This window comes from Megalops cyprinoides, chromosome 14 (genome assembly GCF_013368585.1).
Source record: "Megalops cyprinoides isolate fMegCyp1 chromosome 14, fMegCyp1.pri, whole genome shotgun sequence".
Lineage (NCBI taxonomy): Eukaryota > Metazoa > Chordata > Actinopteri > Elopiformes > Megalopidae > Megalops > Megalops cyprinoides.
This window is the reverse complement of record NC_050596.1, coordinates 13,860,687-13,880,396: the sequence shown is the minus strand read 5'-3', so window position 1 is coordinate 13,880,396 and position 19,710 is coordinate 13,860,687. Positions and strand designations below refer to the sequence as shown.

General features: G+C 47.0%; 1 protein-coding gene across 1 annotated transcript in view; it reads left to right on the top strand.

Annotated features, from left to right (window-relative positions):
- The window catches only part of LOC118789264 (unconventional myosin-X-like), a 39,341-nt gene that overhangs the window by 13,115 nt on the left and 6,516 nt on the right, over positions 1 to 19,710 (top strand). Inside the window, exons 3-31 of the mRNA XM_036545607.1 lie at positions 920 to 1,078; positions 3,541 to 3,728; positions 4,439 to 4,573; positions 4,672 to 4,796; positions 5,167 to 5,180; positions 5,416 to 5,500; positions 6,166 to 6,269; positions 6,832 to 6,961; positions 7,827 to 7,945; positions 8,345 to 8,491; positions 8,634 to 8,734; positions 8,882 to 8,948; positions 9,342 to 9,434; positions 9,819 to 9,887; positions 10,693 to 10,775; positions 11,115 to 11,223; positions 12,146 to 12,226; positions 12,877 to 13,001; positions 13,690 to 13,804; positions 14,481 to 14,587; positions 15,032 to 15,334; positions 15,442 to 15,475; positions 15,900 to 16,628; positions 17,463 to 17,586; positions 17,875 to 18,118; positions 18,276 to 18,371; positions 18,861 to 18,954; positions 19,078 to 19,133; positions 19,339 to 19,481. Of these exons, the coding sequence (XP_036401500.1) occupies positions 920 to 1,078; positions 3,541 to 3,728; positions 4,439 to 4,573; positions 4,672 to 4,796; positions 5,167 to 5,180; positions 5,416 to 5,500; positions 6,166 to 6,269; positions 6,832 to 6,961; positions 7,827 to 7,945; positions 8,345 to 8,491; positions 8,634 to 8,734; positions 8,882 to 8,948; positions 9,342 to 9,434; positions 9,819 to 9,887; positions 10,693 to 10,775; positions 11,115 to 11,223; positions 12,146 to 12,226; positions 12,877 to 13,001; positions 13,690 to 13,804; positions 14,481 to 14,587; positions 15,032 to 15,334; positions 15,442 to 15,475; positions 15,900 to 16,628; positions 17,463 to 17,586; positions 17,875 to 18,118; positions 18,276 to 18,371; positions 18,861 to 18,954; positions 19,078 to 19,133; positions 19,339 to 19,481 (3,979 nt within the window). The remainder of the gene's footprint in view (positions 1 to 919; positions 1,079 to 3,540; positions 3,729 to 4,438; positions 4,574 to 4,671; positions 4,797 to 5,166; positions 5,181 to 5,415; positions 5,501 to 6,165; positions 6,270 to 6,831; positions 6,962 to 7,826; positions 7,946 to 8,344; positions 8,492 to 8,633; positions 8,735 to 8,881; positions 8,949 to 9,341; positions 9,435 to 9,818; positions 9,888 to 10,692; positions 10,776 to 11,114; positions 11,224 to 12,145; positions 12,227 to 12,876; positions 13,002 to 13,689; positions 13,805 to 14,480; positions 14,588 to 15,031; positions 15,335 to 15,441; positions 15,476 to 15,899; positions 16,629 to 17,462; positions 17,587 to 17,874; positions 18,119 to 18,275; positions 18,372 to 18,860; positions 18,955 to 19,077; positions 19,134 to 19,338; positions 19,482 to 19,710) is intronic.

Sequence of the window (19,710 nt, the reverse complement as noted above, 5' to 3'; positions counted from 1 at the left end):
TCTCACATCTGTCACCAAGGAAACTGTGCCATTCTGCTACACGCCTCTGCTGCCACTGACTGACTCATAAACAGCAAAACCTCTGTGTGCGAATCCATGCAACAACAATGCAGTCTGTAAGGCAAAGAAGGCAGGATTGCAGTTTAATTGCAGCATAATGCATTCCATCACTGACATGAACTGCTCTGCACAAGGAGATTCTCCACTACCCCTCCCCCACAAGTTATTCATCGAGTAATCAGCATACCGCTATTAATCCCAGTACGTCTAATCTCTCGGTAACACCTGCAGTGATCAGGCAGATTTGCTACACGGTCCCCCACACCAGCATCCTCATTACGTACCGTAATTTCTCACCACGCTCACTGTGAAGTACTAGTGGACTGCATTAATGTGCTGCTTGAAACCCTCTGTTCTCCCATCATGCAGTGTGGTACTCTCTGGTATTGGTCGAAGTGGAAGCGTGTCCTGACAGTGCCATGAGCTGTTGGAGCAGGATGTCACCCTCCAGATGTGCGGACACACGCACTGATGAGCAGAGCCTCTCTGTTTGATCCCATTAATCAGCTTCAATCTTGCAGGGTACCGAGAGCCTGACCTGGTGTAAAATTGGAATAGAGGGAGCCCAAGCTGGAGTAAAATCAGCCAGCCGAAGCTATTGTAAATCTTTATATGTCTCCATTGATGTAGAGCCCTGTGTGTGGGGATGACTTCCCCTACAGAATCATAGAAATGGTGCACACACACAGAGGGCGGATGCCATGTTTTTTTAAATATTTGCTAAATGACAATAATGTAATTATTGGGAATTACTGGGAAATTGTGGAGATCCTCAGTGATCTCTTCCGCACAGGCCCACTCCCTGTCACCTCTATGGGGGTGTGATTGTGATTGTGATTTTGCCCAACATTCTTTCCAGGTGATCTACCTGCAGCCAGGAGAGGTGAGCAGGGAGAAGGTGTATCCCATGCATCAGAGCAGCATCGATGGAGTGGAAGACATGTCTACGCTAGCGGAGCTGCATGAAGCTGCTATCATGCACAACCTCTACCAGCGCTACCAGAAGGACAACATATATGTGAGATCTTTGTGCATGTGATTCTGTAATGCAGGGAATATGATGTAATGTAAGGGATGCAGATGCAGATGTGTGTGGCTGACTGAGCCAATGAAAAGCTTTGATAATGTGACAACCACCAATCAGGCCTTGCCATGAGTGCCACAGACCTGCTGAAATTACTGTGGACTCCATTTGTGTATGTACAGTATGTGTACATAGTGGTACTGAAATCAATATCCCAGGGACACCAACCAGGAAGTGATCGATTTTAACTTCCAGTAGTCAAAGATTTTCTTTGTGAAAGCAAAACACAGCTACTAGTTAAACTCTTAAAATGAAGCTGGATTTATTTGTTGTAGATGCTCTAACGAAAAGAAATAATGTGACAAAATTTCTTTACTTCTATCTTTCTGTTTGCACAAATACCGTACCGGCCATGTTTTTTTCACAAGGAGCTGACAGCAGCAGCTCAGTATTCTACACCAAAACAAGCCTCACTTGTAAAAAGCAGGCCGAGGTGCTATTTTAAGCATTAGTTTAGGGTAATACGAGGTCTCAATCAAAAGTGCCACCAGAGAATGTCCATGCCAGTATACTGGGCTCTTCCTCCATCAACGACATCGGTTCCCTGGAGCGACCATGTGACCCCCCCCTGGAAGAGCTGTGACCCCCATTTGCTGTCTATACTCCCCCCGTTACAGCCCGCAGAGGGATTCTGCTCTGCTCCGATGACCCCTAATGTAAACCCTGTCTCGCAATGGGAGGCCTGCCTGCATGCAGGCAGCAGCTCTCCTGCTGACTGTGCAGCACGTGGATGCATCCATAACCCCGAGTGAGACGGACGCTTCCAAAAAGCACATCAGCCCAGGCGCTGAGCGCAATGAACCAGGGCGTATTTCTCCAAGAAACGTTGGAGGAAGTCGCACACCAGTGCACCAGTTCATAAAATCAAAGGTGGTCTGTCAGGATGCTGATTTGTTTGTGTGTAATGCATATTTAGCCCTGTGTCATTGTTTATTTCAGAGCTGATGTTTGTAGGCATCAGAATATTTGTAGGCATAGAATATTAATACCCGGGTTTGTTTATGCTGAAGCAGATTGACCACACCATCAGAGCAGATCACACTCATGTCCTTATTTTGCTGTTACCTGTACAGTCACACTGCTTTGGTTCTCGTGAATGGCATTGCATGTTTAAATGAATGTTTCCGTTTTCTGGAGGGGAGGTTGGCTGGCAGTTGGTGATGGCAATAGCAGTGATGGATGGCAGGATTGCTGTTGCAGTAGAAACAGCAGCTTGACCGGAATAAGAATATTTGGTCTGCTGCCACCTTGTGTTGAACAGAGTCAAACATGTTTGCTTGCACAAATTCACAACATCTCAAGGGAGCAGCAGTCATTTCATGTATCTGGTACTACCAGCACAAATGCAGCTGCATAACACAGACCTCTCCCAAAGCAATTTGAGAACCCTTGCAACATAACAGCCTATTCCTCTGGGCTTGGCTTATTCTGCAGTCACAGAAGGTTCTTCTTTTATTAGTAAGATTTTCCTCATTGTAACTGTACACGGTCTGGGTATCGTTAAATATTAGTGATCTCAGTAGAGATTTGCGATGGAAGTCATCAAGGGTCGCGCTGTGGGAATGAAAATCCAGTGCTAGTGATTGGTTGGATGTGCCAAGCCTGTATAAATTTCCCTTGTAAGTTCTTTCCCTTGGGTTTTATTTACTGGAACCTGTAAACAATTTTTTTTTCCCTAAAACAGCCGTGTGTGTTCACTAAGGGCAGGTAATGATACGGTGAGATTGCATTTATTTTGATAACATGCCACACAGGCATGTTCTCTAATCTCCTTTCCAGGTGCATTCAGTGGAGAGTGGAAGCCATGGTCTGTTGAAAGCATGCCTGTGCAAAATGCATGCTCCCCAAACTGAGTTACTGGCACAAGTAATATAGATCCCTGAAGAATAGTAGTAAAGTTAGAACTATAACAAAAACAATAACAGCGAGGAAATAAAAACTCTCAGACCCACCCAGCTCTGCTAATTTTTCAAGGATGCCTGACAGCCGACCTCAGTGATGCAGAAAGCAAAACAGAAGCTATTTCATGAGACAGGAAGCGGTGAAATCTGAACTAATCTCGAGTGGATGATGAATATTCTTTATCAGGGATTTTCCATAAGCTGATCAGATCTGAATGCCTCCCCTGGCTCATTATATTGTACCCCGGTGGTGCAGTCGGCCATTGATTGGCTTAAGCAGTAAAAAACATACCAAGCATCCAAAACTGTCTCTGAGCAGGAGAGAGAAGATGCCCTACAGCATTGCTGTGAATATGTGGCACTAATTATGGTCTTCTCTCTCTCTTTTCCATCTCTCTTCGCGCTGCTTCCTCTTCCTCTTTCCTTTTTTTCTATCTTCGTCCATTCTGTCCCTCTCTGATTCCTCACCCTCCCCTCATCCCTCTGTTCTCTCAGACCAACATTGGCTCCATCCTGGCGGCGGTGAACCCCTATAAGCCGATCACTGGGCTGTACGACCTGGCCGCTGTGGAGCTGTACAGCCAGCACCACCTGGGAGAGCTGCCTCCCCACATATTCGCCATAGCCAACGAGTGCTACCGCTGCCTGTGGAAGAGACACGATAGCCAGTGTGTGCTGATCAGGTGGGCTGTCTGGAGCACCACGCTATTAAAACAAATGTGTTAGCATGTTCACCATCAGGTCCACGTGGAAGGTAATTGGAGGTCACTCGGCAGCTGTTCCAGCATGGCGCCCTGCAGTTGGTTCTGTCAGATAGTTTTGTATTTTAGAGGAATGTTGCAGGTCTCATTATTTCTCGTGCTGCTGTTTCATCGCAAAGGCCTGGAAGCCTGTCAGAGCTAGGGCTCACCCTCTTTTCCCCCACACCTTCACTGAGCTAGGGAATAGCCCTCTTAGCTCTGTTCACTGAGCCAGGGGTCGCCCCCCTAATGCTCCACACTTTACTGAGCTGGGAGTTGCCCCCCTAACGGGCCACACCTTTACTGAGCCAGGAATCACTTTCTAATCCCACATGCCTTCAATGTCTGTGACACACACTGGCAGCTCAGGGGGAATTGGGAATCCAATCAGACACTGATGTCTGACAGCAGTGGAATCCAATAATAGCTCCCACTTGTGTATTGAATGTGACATTAATAGAATGAAACGGCTGAAAAGGTTAAAACACTGCAGGCTCTGGTGATGGGGAATGTGAGATTTAGAGATATGCAATGTGGTAAATGCGTGATTTAATGAATGTGTGTCATTAGGAATGTATATTGTGATAGAAGTGTTGTGGTGATACTGTGTGACGTGCTCAGTGTGTTTATTAGAAACGTGTCTGTGTCTGCAGTGGAGAGAGTGGTGCTGGGAAGACGGAGAGCACCAAACTGCTGCTGCAGTTCCTGTCAGTCATGAGTCAGAACTCTGGAGGGACCCCACCCTCTGAGAAGACCACTCGCGTAGAGCAGGCCATCGTGCAGAGCAGGTACACACGCATATACATGCATGCACACTCACGCACGGAGTTGATACAGTATTGCTGATATCGCCATGTCTGTGATGTCTGTCTTCATGTGTCTGCAGTCCCATCATGGAGGCATTTGGAAATGCCAAGACTGTTTACAACAACAATTCCAGCCGCTTCGGGAAGTTCATCCTGCTGCACTTTTCCCAGAATGGAAACATTCAGGGCGGGTCCATCATCGACTGTATCCCTCTGCTACTGCTGCATGTACACACATACACACGCACACACACACACACACACACACTCACACAACCTCTTTCTTTCACTCATACAAACACACACACATTGCCTACCGGTTTCACTCATACATACATAAATGCATACATACATACAAACACACACACACACACGTTTTCTTTCTTTGTGCTTCAGCTGCAGGAGTGGCGACCCTGTTAAACCGCACAGCGCTCGGTAAACAGTAAGAGAGCTACCACACAAAGCCAATTACTGCTGCACACTGACAGCTCTTTACAGGAAAAAAAAGACATTCAGGCTAACGGACAATCCCTGTGAAAGACCCGCATATGAATTCCTTAGCTTCTCCTCTTCAGATCTACTGGAAAAGGTAACACCGGACCGTAGGACTTCACCCTGCCGCACTCACTGTCTGCTTGTGGGAATCATTCCACTGCAGTGGTTTTTGATTAAGGGCTTGCTGAACATGCATGGGCACAGCGCTAAAGCAGAACACATCACCCTGTATTTCCCATAAAAGGACTTTAAACTGTGAATCATCAAAGACAGGGGTACCTATGGGGAGGTGTAAGATTCGTATTAAAGTGCTTTGATCTGTGCTCCAGAACCGTGTGGTGCGACAGAACCCTGGAGAGCGGAACTATCACATCTTCTATGCGCTGCTGGCGGGAGCTGGGAAGGAGCAGAGAGGTTAGTGCCACTCACTGCGCCACCTGCCCGTATCAGTGCTTTTAAAAGCTTGTATATCCTCCATAGAGTGAGGTGCCTAGAACTGAACACAGAACTCTAAACGTGGTCTGACAAAGGCATTGTATAACACCATTATAACATTCTTTAATTTCATTGTAATAAGTACTTTTTGCTTTGTATCCCAGCATGCCGTTTGCCTTTTTCATGTCTCCAGCACAATGCTGAGATCAAATTAGACTTGTGCCCCTGGTGCACCCAAGTCTTTTTCGTGTTACACACACTCTTGTTTAGTACCTCCCATAAAATAATCCTGCCTTGCATTGTGTGACCTGAAGGAAGGCCTGAAGTTTTTTGTACCAGTGTGGCCCCCTTATTTATATATCCATATTACAAAGCCATAGCAGAGGTTTTACTGTGGGGTTATATGCAGGTTTATAAACCTTATAGAGGCTTTTACATTTAGTTTACATACTGGTTTATAGCAAGCTGAGATAAACTGTATACACATGCTGCAGAGTATTCATCTGTAATGCATGAAATATTTTACACTGCTCTGCGGAGTAAATGCTCACATTGCACTGTTCAGGCACAATAAGGGGTAATGTAGTTGTGTAAGCTGCCTTTTGGATTGTGCTGCTGACATGAGCATGCTGTGTCTGGCTCAGAGATGTTCTTTCTGACGGAGCCGGAGTCCTACCACTACCTGAGCCAGGCGGGCTGCGTGAAGGACCGCAGTCTGGATGACAAGCAGCTGTTCGACAGCGTGATGGTGAGCCAACCCTGGGCTGGTCCTGTCCCGAATGGACATTGGGGTTATCTGCGGGGTGGAAAAGATGTGGAACCAGGCTGAACAGGTGGTCTCTCTGAAGCAGTGAATATTTGAACAATGGACCACACCACCAAACAGTGCCATAATCGAAGATTCTGTCAGGCTCAGTGCTAGGCTATGTGGTAACATGAATGGTATTGGATGCCCTCAGCACATGGGCAAATAAAAAAAGGGACGAGAGGCTTTGCAAACAGTCTTTGTAATCATGCTAAAAGTGAGACATTTCCAGTGCTTCTTGTGAGCACAGTGAGTGTGGCAGTGTGCAGTGGCATTGTGAGTGTGTTAGTGTGGTATGAGGTGTGTGGTGTGTGTGTGAGTGTGGCATTAGATGTGTGGTATGTATGTGTGGTGTGAGTGTGTTACAAGGTGTGCAGTGGTGTTGTGGATGTGTGAGTGTGGCACAAAGTGTGCAGTGGCGTGTGTGTCTGTGTGGCATGAGCGAGTGTGTTAAAAGCTGTGCGGTGTGGGTGTCAGTTCTGCTCTCAATGTGCTCTCACTGCAGGAAGCGCTGAAGGTGATGGAGTTCACTGAGGAGGAGATCCGGGATGTCTTTAAGCTGCTGTCCGGGGTCCTGCAGATGGGGAACATCGAGTTCATGACAGCCGGCGGTGCGCAAATCACCACCAAGGGAGGTGAGAATGGCCTGCTTCAGCAGAGCTCCTGAACAGAACACCTGAATGAGCTCCACCTCACTGTGTACATTACATTACATAACATTATTAGAATTGAGCTCTTATCCAGAGTGAGTTACAAAGGTAACAATTTTTACATGTTATTCATTTATACAGCTGGATATTTACCAAGGCAATTGTGGGTTAAGATCCTTTGCCCCTGAGTACAGCAGCAATGCCTCAGCCGGGAATCAAGGCAGCACCTTTCAGTTACAACCCCTGCTCCTTACTACTATGCTCCACTGCTGCCCCACATACAGTATGAGATAGACTGCAACACAACAGGCACACCCCAACACCAGCACGAGCTGTGCTCTGACATGAGACGCACCCCCAACACAAGCTGGCATTTCTCTCTCTCTGTCGATGAGCCCTGTCCCTGTTTCCAGAGTGGGGGAATTAGGGAGCGCTCTGAGCCTTTGAAGTGTGTCCAAGAGGACGGCACGGTGGCCAGGAGCTGCGGGGAGTTCGGATTAATCAGGAACTAGTTTAACATTGGCAGAGGGGCAGGGCTCGGACTCTGATCCAACAGCATTCAAATCCAGGAGATCCCTTGGAAAGAAGCCAAGCTGCTGTGTAGTTCTTCCCACTTCCAACCCGTGTGTCTGTGTCTGTGTGTGTGTTAGGGGTAGGGTTAGGATGTATCTGATCTAGGGTGTATGTTTTATGGTGTGTGTGTGCATGTGGATCTGTGGTGTGTATGTGTGTGTTTCTAACGGTGTATATGTGTATACGTGTGCGATTGTGTGTGTTTCTTGTGGCATGTGTATGTGTGTGTGGGTGAGCGGGTCACAGTGTCTGAGACTGGCATCTCTCCCGTCTGCAGTGGTCACTAACGTGAGTGACCTGCTGGGCCTGGACTCCTTCCAGCTGTCCGAGGTTCTTACCCAGCGCTCCATGATCCTGCGGGGTGAAGAAATCTGCTCACCGCTGACCGTGGAGCAGGTAGCGTCTGACATGCCCTAACACACCCAGTCAGAGCCTGACACACCCTAGCACGCCCCATCAGGCCCTGAAATACCAGAACCCCCCCCCATCAGTGCTATGTAATACAGTGCGTGGAGAATGACTGGGAAAAAGACACACGCATAGTAGATATGAGTATGCAGGTGCAGAGCAAGGAGGTGCAGAGCTCACCTGTGCTGTCTGCTCTTCCTATTCTCTTTACTCAGTTATTACACCTTCTCAGCCACATGAAAGAAATCAAAATTAAGCCTATCTGTATTGGTCCCAGAGCTGTCCCCCCTGGTGGCCCTTTCCAGCAGGAGTGACAGTTCTGAAAGAAGAGCTCAGAGTTTTTGTGCGATACTAACTCCGGTCATGTTCTCTGACTGTAATTGATAGGCAATTGACTCCCGTGACTCAGTGGCTATGGCACTGTACTCTGAGTGTTTCTCCTGGATCATCATGAGAATAAACCAGAAGATTAAGGGGAAGGACAACTTCAAGTCCATCGGCATCCTGGACATCTTTGGCTTCGAGAACTTTGAGGTGAGTATTCCCTCGTGCACTCCTGACATTTACTTTCTCTTTTGTGGATCACAGCTGAAGAGGAGCAAAAGTTATGTGACTGCCATTATGCCCGTATGTTGATGTGATCTTGTGGTTATGTTTGACCCTGTCTGCCTCCCAGGTGAACCGGTTTGAGCAGTTCAACATCAACTATGCCAACGAGAAGCTGCAAGAGTATTTCAACAAGCACATCTTTTCCCTTGAGCAGTTAGAGTATAACAGGTGAGCCTTCCCGAGAGAGTACCACTGCAGCCCAGTCCATGAGAGCGTCATATAATTTAGTACAGGCCCAGACCTCAAGAATGCCATATCATTTAGCACAGACTGTGTGTGTTGCTCACACTAACATCTCCTTTGTTCCCCTCACAGGGAGGGCATACACTGGGAAGCCATAGACTGGATGGATAATGCAGAGTGTCTGGACCTCATTGAGAAGGTAAAACTGTACCATCCATTCTGACACCGACACAGAGGCCAACAATGGCAGCAGTACAGAGACCAGCACAAAGATGGGTGCCTTGAAAACCAGCACAGAAAGTAGCATAGAAACTGGCACTTAAATCAGTGAGCCAACTTAACAATAATCACATAAGTCGGGTATTCAAATTCAAGTTTTCGGTTGTGAAATCACAGGTTCTTTTGTGATGAAAGTAGGTTCTGATGAATTACAGTATTTAGCATTAAATTTACTGAGTTTTTACATTAGTATTACTCAAAAATGTCTTTCTGTAGTCTTTTTATAGAACATGCATGTTCAAATGCATAATATCACACAGTTTTTGAAAATGATTCGAACACTGTATAAATTTGTCTCTTGTCTGACCCTCAGAAACTGGGCTTGTTGGCCCTTATCAATGAGGAGAGCCGATTCCCCAAAGGTACAGACTACACACTGCTGGAGAAACTGCACAGCCGGCATGCTGTGAGTATTAATTCACACTGTGGCGTCCACCCACTGCTCCACACCTTGCTCACATTGCAAACAAGCAATACTGACCTCTGATCAGCTCTCTGCAGCCTACTGACCCAGAGATCAGCCTTACAGAACCTGTGCACACTGACCCAGGGCACAGCCTGGATTGAATCGTGTCTGGTTAAGCATGAGATATTATGAAAATTGATATGGATGTGATGTTTCATGATTTTCATGGGGATCCATGCACACAGATGCAGCATTGGTGAGCGCTGCCATACAACTGAATTGCTCAGACAGATGTGTTAGCAAGGTGAATTGCACAGTTTACATGCGGTAGCTTATTAAATGTTACAGCATGATGTAATGTGTTACATGTGGCTCATTCCACAGGTTAACCCCTATTATGTGAAGCCGAGGGTGGCTGATCACCAGTTTGGCATCAAGCACTACGCTGGCGAGGTAAGTACCTGTGCTAATGACCACCTGTGAGCTGCTTTCTACTTGTACTCTGTGTAGACGCCATTGAGCCCTGCATGGCTCAGCAGAAACAAACTCATTTTTATCAGAACTGCGTCAGCACTGTCATGAGAGGGTGTGGAGCATGTTGGTTATCTTCTCTCTGACGTGACGGAGTCCCAAGTTATATCTGCTGTGTCAGCCAAACTCTGAAGGGAAGAAAATGTCTAGTCTCAAATTCCAGTATGTCTGTAGATGACTGAATAATAGTGGTTAGAGTGGTGAAAGCAACTCCATTTATTCAAGCTCAGGTTTGCCCAGCACTAAAACTGCAGAAGCTTGTAGGAACTATGGAGGCACTGAAGACCAGCACACCCTTCAGCTATCTTCCTCAGTGCTTTGTCCTTAACTTTGATTAAAGAACTGCCACCCAATTACATTACTGTCATTCAGCACACACTCTCATCTAGACTTAAATAGGTTAAATTTCATCTATTTATACAGATGGATATTTACTGAGACAATTGTGGGTTAAGTACCTTGTTCAAACAGCACTGTCCCAATAGGGAATCAAACCAGAAAAGTTTTGGTTACATTTCCTGTTCTTTACCACTATTCCACGCTGCTTCCACTTGTATGAGATTGTATCCAGATCAGACCTCAGGGCTACTGTGATTACTAATGTAGGAAGACCCCCAAAGGGCCTAACTCTTTATGCTGTATCTGTATGGAGTATACCCCACAAACACATACCCATATACCTGGTCACTGGTTAGCAGTGTAAGTGAGTCCTGTGTGTGTGTGCTAGGTCCTGTATGATGTGAGAGGGATTCTGGAGAAGAACCGTGACACGTTCAGAGACGACATTTTAAATATGCTGAAAGACAGCAGGTAAGTTGCACCAAGGCAGTCATTTCATCCTTTGCCACATACCCAGTGAGAGAAGCAGGGAGACAGTAGTGAAAGCACAGTGTAGGTGTAGCCTGTGTGCAAGTCAGTCACAGCTAAAGCACAACGTAGGTCTATAATTTAATAAAATAAAAACTTACTTATATAAAATGTAGAGGCCTGTCATTTTTAATTAATAAAGAAGTCTTTCACAATGAAATCTCTTCAATTGTTGAAATGTCATTTCCTTCTTTGACGAGTTTTTGAATCATGTTCTGCCTTGCATGTTGGGTTTGTGTGTGTGTGTGTGTGTGTGTGTGTGTTTGTGTGTCTGTTTTTCAGGCTGGACTTTATATATGACTTGTTCGAGCAAGTTGGCAGCCGGAGCAGTGAGGAGACGCTGAAGATGGGCACTGCCAGACGCAAGCCAACCGTCAGCTCGCAGTTCAGGGTGAGCTTCACAGGGGATTATGGGTAGGGAGTAAACTGTGATTACATGTATGCCTTTGGATGAAATGATGTTTTAAATTATGCATTACCTGATTACACCAATAATAGACCAAAGTACATAGAAACACAAAAGATTTAAAAATAATTGAATAACAAATCTCAACAACATGCACCCACACTGAATAACCAAGGACACAGTGAAATCTTAGTCCAAGCTTTCAGCCTGTGATTGTGATGGTTGGCTTTTGGCCATAGCTCCATCTTGACCTAACTTCTAAACTTCCAAGACTAAGAGTGATTAAGGCAGTGTATTTTTAATGAGAGGCATTTTGTAATATGTTACAGTCCTAATCTCTGTGTGCATCTGTGTGTTTTTTTCTTTATGTGTAATCTGCATGTGTGTGTATGTGTGTGTGTGCGCACGTGTGTGTGTGTGTGTGTATGTGTGTGTGTGTGTGTATACTTATGTGTAAATATCTCACACTCACATTCTGCTGCTGTGAGTCTCACAGACCAATGAACACACTCCACACTCCCCTCTAGACTCTCTCCAGTGTGTCACATCAGAGTGATGCTTATGGCTGTGTGAGATTACATTATTGGCATTTAGCAGACTCTCTTAGCCAGAGCGACTTACACAGGTTACAATTCTTACAATGCTTTGTATTTATACAGCTGGATATTTACTGAGGCAATTCTGGAGTAAGTACCTTGCCCAAGGGGAACAGCGGTGCCCCAGTGGGGAATCAAACCAGGAATCTTTCAGTTACGAGTCCTGCTCCTTACCGCTATGCTACACTGCCTCCCTGATGGGTGGAGATGGATATTAGAGTGATGCTCATGGTGTATGAGATAGAGATCAGGGTGATTCTTTCACTGCTGTCTGATATGGATATTATTCACGACTCCTGTTTCTCCCTCAGGACTCTCTACATGCTCTGATGGCCACCCTGAGCGCTTCTAACCCCTTCTTTATCCGCTGCATCAAGCCCAACATGGAGAAGGTAGGACCAGCTGCCTTTACAACTGAGACTCTTTCAGTCTGAGCCATGCTGAGTCATCTAGTTGACCTGTGTCCTTTTCAAGTAAAATGCCTGTGTAACAGAGGACTTACAGGGCATTCTGCCTCAATGAATTCCCTTTCAAAATTATAATTCCCTTCCAGAGGGGCATTGGACATATGAATTTTCTAATTGTTCCTCTCCTGGAGACTTGCATTTGCCTATTTGTCCTCTCTTTAAATGTGTGTTTTCCTAATGGTCTTTTGGTGGAGGTTTATGTTCTGTTATTGGTCCTCTCCTGGACATGTGGGTTTTCCTGCTGGTTATGTCCTGTCTGTCCCACCCCTGGGCCCCTTGGCTGGGCTGGAGCAGGGTGGACCCCATGGTGCTCTAGCCCAATGTGACTCAGTGCTAAAGCCCACTGCAGTGCTCAGAACAGAGGCTGCTGAGTACTCCCACAGAAGCAATCTCTGCTAAAGACTAGAGTTCCTGGCTTAACTGTAAACCTGGCATACTAAATGGGTGATTGGATTAGGTTTTTATGGTTTTCTATACCCTTTCCTGGTTCTATCCTATTGATATCAGTGGAAGAATACGCTACAGCATGGCTACCCTCAGGATACCCACAGAACACCTCTCACTTTCCTCCTCAGAATCCAAACGTGTTTGACCCAGAAGTGGTTCTGAATCAGCTGCGGTATTCAGGAATGCTGGAGACAGTAAAGGTCCGCCGGGCAGGATTCCCTGTTCGCAGAACGTTTAAGGACTTCATCAGCAGGTACGACGATGCAGGAGAATACCTGTTATCCTTGTAATAAGCAGATCATATGCACAATTTGACAGGTGTGTTTCACTCACTTACTAGGAAGCCAAGTTCAGTCTTAACTAATTGACACAGGTATGTTGAGATTTAAGATAGGGTTCCCTTTTCTTCAGCCGGAAAAGTAATGTAAAAATGTACATATCTAATTATACTACACAGCTGGCATGTACGCATAGAACAGCTTGCTGTGCAGTTATATGGAACTACAGGTGACCTTCCTTTAACCCTAACTCCTATTCCACACCTCTAATCAGTACTTAGCCTCACCTGGAATCCAACTGAAACCTTTTATTACCCTAGCCTAATGTTCATCATTATACAGTACATGTTATAATGTTACATAGTACTTCATTATATAATTGCAGTATATTTGCAGGGGTATTTGTCTACTTAAATTTTAGTATAACAAAAAATACCTTATCTTCTAAGGCTCAAAAAGTAACTTTATCTCATCTTCCGATGACATTAAGGGAAAGCCCTGCTCAAAAGCAGGTTTATATTACAATGAAATTGCTGTGATATTACCATATTCCCCCTTTCAGCTTTTAGACATAGACACAGTAAAGTGTCCATTCTGCATTCAACATTGTGCTGCACTTGGACACATGGCACACCCTGTGCCCCATGTTTCTTTCCTCTCCAGATACAAGATTATCCTGAAGGACAAAAGCTCTGCTGCTGACGATAAGCGCAAATGCACAGACCTGCTCAGCCATCACGACAGGGCCAAGAAAGAGTGGCAGCTGGGGAAGACTAAGGTACGAGATCCTGCCGCTCTGGCTTGGGCATAGATAAGCTTACAGGAGCGGTGTCAGGGACAGTGGCAGGTGCATTTACAGGTGTAGTGACAAGTTAAGTAGTGTGTGTGTGTGTGTGTGTGTGTGTGTGTGTGTTATATATATATATGTACAGTTCTGTCTGTATTTGTTTATACCCTCATCAAACTGGAACAAAAGATTGAAGTATTGGGTACCTTTCTGCTTAAAAATGTAAAAAAAATATATTGATTCATCTTAATAGCATTGTGCATATCTCAGAGTGAATCCAGAGTGATTTAAATCCATACTTGCAGTGAGCTCAATACTCAGACTGCCAGAATGATGTGTGCAACAGGGAAGACTTAATGAGTCCAGGTGTTATCACTCTCTTTGCTCCTTCCTTTGAGAGAGAAAGGAGGGGTGTGGCCTGTAGATGACAGGGGAAAGAGAGGTGTGGCCTGTTGAGGGTGGGTGTGGCTTGTGCTGTGGCCAGCCATTCACAGCCCTCTCTGTCCTGGTCCTTGTGTTGGTGCAGCAGGACAGGAACACTCAGCAGGGAGTGGGCAGCACACAGGGACAGATCCTCTGTTCAGGCCTGGGGAACAGCCCCAAACTTTTACCTCGGGAGCTAACTGTCCCTCGTCTCGCCCACCTTGGCATGCTTCCCGTCCTGCAGGTGTTCCTGAAGGAAGCGCTGGAGCAGAAGCTGGAGAAGGAGAGGGACGAGGTGCGGCGGGCGGCCGGCATGGTGATCCGAGCCCACATACTGAGCTATACGGCAAGGTTAGTGTGTGTGTGTATGTGTATATGTGTGTTTATGTGTGTGTATGTGTGAGCATTGTAGGTTTGTGCTGGATGTATGGGCATAGTGATAGTGGCTAAAAGAGACAGTGCCATTGCAGCACCTCATAGTGTCACCAGGTAATTATACCGTTTTCTTTACTGGCACAGGCTTAAACAAATACAATGTTCTGTTGTGCCAACAGCAAAAAAGAGAGGTGGTATTTATAGTAGTAATAGAAGACAATCTATTGTCCAGGTTTGGAATTATGTCAGCATTATATCCTTATTCATTTTGCACAGGAAAGAGTGCTTAGTCCTGAAACAAGAAATGATTTTCTGTTGCGACCAGTGCTCTGTTTCCTGCCTTGTGCTCTGGTTACGCAATTACAGGTGTGTCCCTACACTGGCTTCCCTGAATGACCCGAGGCTTTGTGATTCCTGTAGGAAGTATTATAAGAAGGCCCTGGCCAGCGTCCTCACCATCCAGAAGAACTACCGCGCTCACTTCTGGAGGCGTTCCTTCCTCCGGCAGCGCTCGGCCGCGCTCGTCCTGCAGAGGCACCACCGCGGGCAGCTGGCCCGCAGGCGCTGCCGGAAGCTGCGTGAGGAGAGGAGGAGGAAGGAGGAGGAGGAGAGGAGGAAGAAGGAGGAGGAGGAGAGGCGCGGGCGAGAGGAGGCCGAGGCCCTGCGGGTCCGGCAGGAAGCGGAGAACCCGGAAGGGCTGAGGGCCGGGGAGGGAGACGACAGGTACGTGTCACCGTCTCGGACCTGCTGAGTTAATCTGCGCAGGCACAGCTGTGTCATCACTGTCTCTGAAGTCTAAAGCCGTGTCATCTTTGTTTCTGGACTCTTAGGAACAAGGTGGTAGCGGGCCTGCTTTGTCCCCAGGTAGTTTTTCATTTATCTATGCTCAATGTCTGAAGTTGAATTACTATATTTATTCATGTTGGGAAATGCATATGGAGTTGCAACATTTTTGCTCTGTCTATAATTTATGTGAATTGTCATTCACAAGTAATTGAGTAGACCTCAAATTTTGCACCAGCAGTATTTGACTCATGCATTCACATTAACATAAACAATGCTTTACATTGCTGAATTAATTCTGAATTAGTTCTGACAGACTCCCTCCCCCTCTTTGAACCCTTACCTTTTCTCTCTCCCTCTCCCTCCCTCTCTCCCTCACTCTGTCACTGTCCATCTCTCTTTGTCTCTCCCCCTTTCTCTCTTTCTTTCCCTCTCTCTCTCTCTTTGTCTCTCCCCTCTCATTCCCTCCCTCTTTCTCTCTCCCTCCCCCTGTCTTCCCCTGCAGGCCGGTGCTTCTTCGCCCCAGCCCCCGGGCGCGCGCTCCTCGGAGGAGGAGAGCCGTCAGATGGAGGAGATCCTGCGTCTGGAGCGGGAGATCGAGCGGCTGCAGAAGCAGCGGGAGGCGGGCGTGTCGCAGCTATGCGAGAGCTCCCGGAACGAGCTGCAGCAGCGCCGTGACGCCGAGATACTGAGGCTGAGGGCTCCGCCCTCCCGTGTGGCCGCTGCGGGCCGGGACCAGCCCACCGAGGAAGAGGTGGACGAAGGCTTCCACGCCGAGGACGAGTGCATCCCTCTCCCGGACTTCCCGCCCCCTGCGGAAGGCCTCCTGGACCAGGACATCCTGTCCAACCTGCCCCCTCCTCCTGCTGCTTTTGCGGAGGGGCTGGTGTCAGCGCCCTCAAACGCACCTGCCGGCGCCACAGGTATCCCTCCCCTGCCCACACCCCCGCCCCTGCCACCCGCTGCCCCGGGGGGTGATAGCAGCCAGCCGAGCGGCGACCAGGCCAACAAGGACGAGGCCAATCGGGACAGCCTGCCAGATTCCGAGGAGCCCATCTACAGCGTTCCACCGGACATGGAGTCGGACTATGACCACGACGAGCTGGAGGAGACGCTGGGCAGCTGTGGGGATGTGGGCAGCACCAACGACAGCCACATGACCGACGAGGAGGTCCTCCGCAAGTCCACCTGCACCTACAACAGCCTGGACTCCTACCGCGGGAGCTCCGACTCTGTGAGTGACAGCATAGGGCCATATTCTTTGGTCCATATTTTGGGAATCTTGCTTTCCCTTCATCTCACCCTCTCCCACCCTACACAGTATACTGCAGTAACTCAGATGAGGAATTGTTCATGGGGACAGCAGTTACAGTCCCAGTGCCTCAAAGTCCCTCTTTTCATTTTTAAGTGCCAAGGTGACCAGACTGCCATTATTATTGTTTGCAGCATTCAGAGCCTGTTCATTAGTCCCCTATGTCCTCATTCCACTTGGAGAATCATTGAAATCCTTCTTTTACAGGATGTGTAAGGATCCATCACACATTTCTTGTTCTTCATGGCCAGAAGTATAATTTGTGTTCTGCTGTAAATGCTCCTTTTGTGTTAATCATGAGGGAATACTTTCTGCAGTGATGTTGCCTTTTCCCTGTGCATTTGTGAATCATTGCATAGGAAAGTATGAGAGAAAAGGAAACAGATTCAGCACAGAGGGGAGAGAAAGAGAGAGATGAGGCTTACAAAGAGAGAGACTAGTTGGCAGCCCCGAGGGTAGAATCAAGGAATAGAATAATCTCCTAAACTTTATCGATGTCTTATCATTTTCTTCAGTCAGATGACTGAATTGAGAATGTTATTGTTTCCCTTACACCTGGGAAACCTGGGAAACCAGAATCAATGATGGCAAACACAGTGCCCAGTGTATTGGCTTGCAGGCCACAGTCCTGAGTACTGTCCAAAATGAGAGTGCCAGTGGGCTTGAGCAATCAGTACAGACAGCATAAGATGTGGCATTCAGACACATGATGGTGTGTGCAAGGCAGACAGCGCTGATTTGGCGTGTTTTAAAAAGTTTATCGACAGCGATGATGACAACGAAGGAAACGCGGACACGGACGAGGAGGTGTCCAATGGGAAAGTGAATCTGCTGAATGGGAACGGCCCGCCATACTTCCACAGCTACCTGTACATGAAGGGTGAGAACCCTACAGAACCGTTACGGTACACAATCACAGATAACATGATCTTGCAGTAGTACAGACGTAGTATTTCCCTGCATCATTACGGGCACAACAATATCCTTCATTAGTACAGACGTAGTATTTCCCTACATTACAGACACAATTTATTTTTATTATTATGATTATTATAAGTAGTAATAGCAGTAGCAGTGGCAGTAGTAGTAGTATATAGTCATGCTGATCTGACTAATCACATTGGTTGGATGGATTTTTATCTTTGACCAATGACTTTGTCTCTTTCAGGTGGGTTGATGAACCCATGGCGGCGGCGATGGTGTGTATTGAAGGATGAGACATTCATGTGGTTCCGGGCCAAGCAGGAGTCCCTCAAGTCTGGCTGGCTGTACAAAAAAGGCGGCGGCCTGTCCACACTGTCCCGCCGCAACTGGAAGATGCGGTGGTTTGTCCTGCGCGACTCCAAACTCACGTACTACGAGAACGACAGTGAGGAGAAGCTGAAGGGCACCATCGATATCTGCACAGCCAAGTAAGAACGTCACTTTCTTGAGGTGTCTGCGGATATCTGAATCTGGTTCTGTATTCCTGATCATTCTGTTTGATTCTGGTTCTGTATTCCTGATCGTTCTGTTTGATTCTGGTTCTGTATTCCTGATCATTCTGTTTGATTCTGGTTCCGTGCTCAGGGAGATAGTGGACAATCATGAGAAGGAGAATGCGCTGAATATCGTGACTGAGGAGAGGACCTACCATGTGTTTGCAGAATCCCCAGAAGACGCCAGGTGTGTCATTACAGTCCCTCTGCCTCTTCCAGAGCATCACTCTGTGTCCTGTGTTTATAAGTGGAAAGTAGAGATGTCAGTTTAATTCGAAATGCTGGATGTGTTATAGGACTCACTTAAGTGACTATTTTAGAGCAATTCCAATGTACTGAAAGGTCTAATGAATGCAGTGAGATGTGTTACGCCCTCTGGTGGAGGAGCCAGCGTTAAATCTTCAAAGCTGTTGAAGATGCACTTGGAAGATACTGTAGTACTTAATACTTAGTGGTGAAAAATGAAATGCTGTTCTAAAGAGGATCTCTATGACATAACTCACCACCATCCAACCATCCACCATCCGCAGTGTCCAACCTTTGTGTAAATTTAAAGTGGCATAGTCCTATATTCCACAGTTTTCAGAGGGCTTAAGCTATAGTGCCACCCTTGCACACCCCTCTCCTGTGGCCCCTCACTCCGCTGTGTCCCCTCACTGTTCTCCTGTGGTTGCAGCGGCTGGTTCAACATCCTGAGTCGGGTTCACAGTGCCACACCGGAGCAGCTGATGGAGATGCAACATGAGCAAGCCAACCCCAAGAACGCTGTGGTCAGTACCACCTCATTTCTTACTCCGACTCCACCTGCTAGCCATTCAGGACTGTGCGGAAGTGATTAAACACAATTGTAACTGTGTTCCAAACACTTTTCCCCCTCTGTGTCCTCCCCTTAGGGAACTCTGGATGTTGGGCTGATCGATTCAGTCTGTGCCTCTGACAATCCTGACAGGTAAGATTCCCTTCTATCTGAATTACCTCTGTAGAAATTTCCATATAATCCTCAGTTTAGATCATTTACAAAGAGGTAAAGAAGTCAATTATTTGTGATGGTGTTTCCTGGCAGTTTGACCTTTTTTCATAGTGACTGCATCATGTGCAGCAGTGTCTCCCCAGACTCCTCTGGGTCATGTGAGGGTGTAACTGTGTGCTTGCAGGCCCAACTCCTTTGTGATCATCACAGCCAATCGGGTGATCCACTGCAATACAGACCTGCCAGAGGAGATGCACCACTGGATCAGCCTGCTGCAGAAGCCCAAGGGAGAGTCCAAGATCGAGGGGCAGGAGTTCCTGGTGAGAGGTGAGTTACTCCAGAGAACAGGACAAGAAATGTGAAGTAGCAGGGGAGCAGTGTTGAGTAGTGTAGTGCAGCAGCATTGAATAGTGTATGGGGAATGTGGAATAGTGTAGGGGAGCAGTTTGGAGCAGTGTAGGGGAGCAGTGATGACCCAAAGGTAAAGGCATTAAACTTGAAAGTCAGTGAATTTTCCCTGCACCGCTTCAAATCCTGTTTGTGACAATAGTGCTTT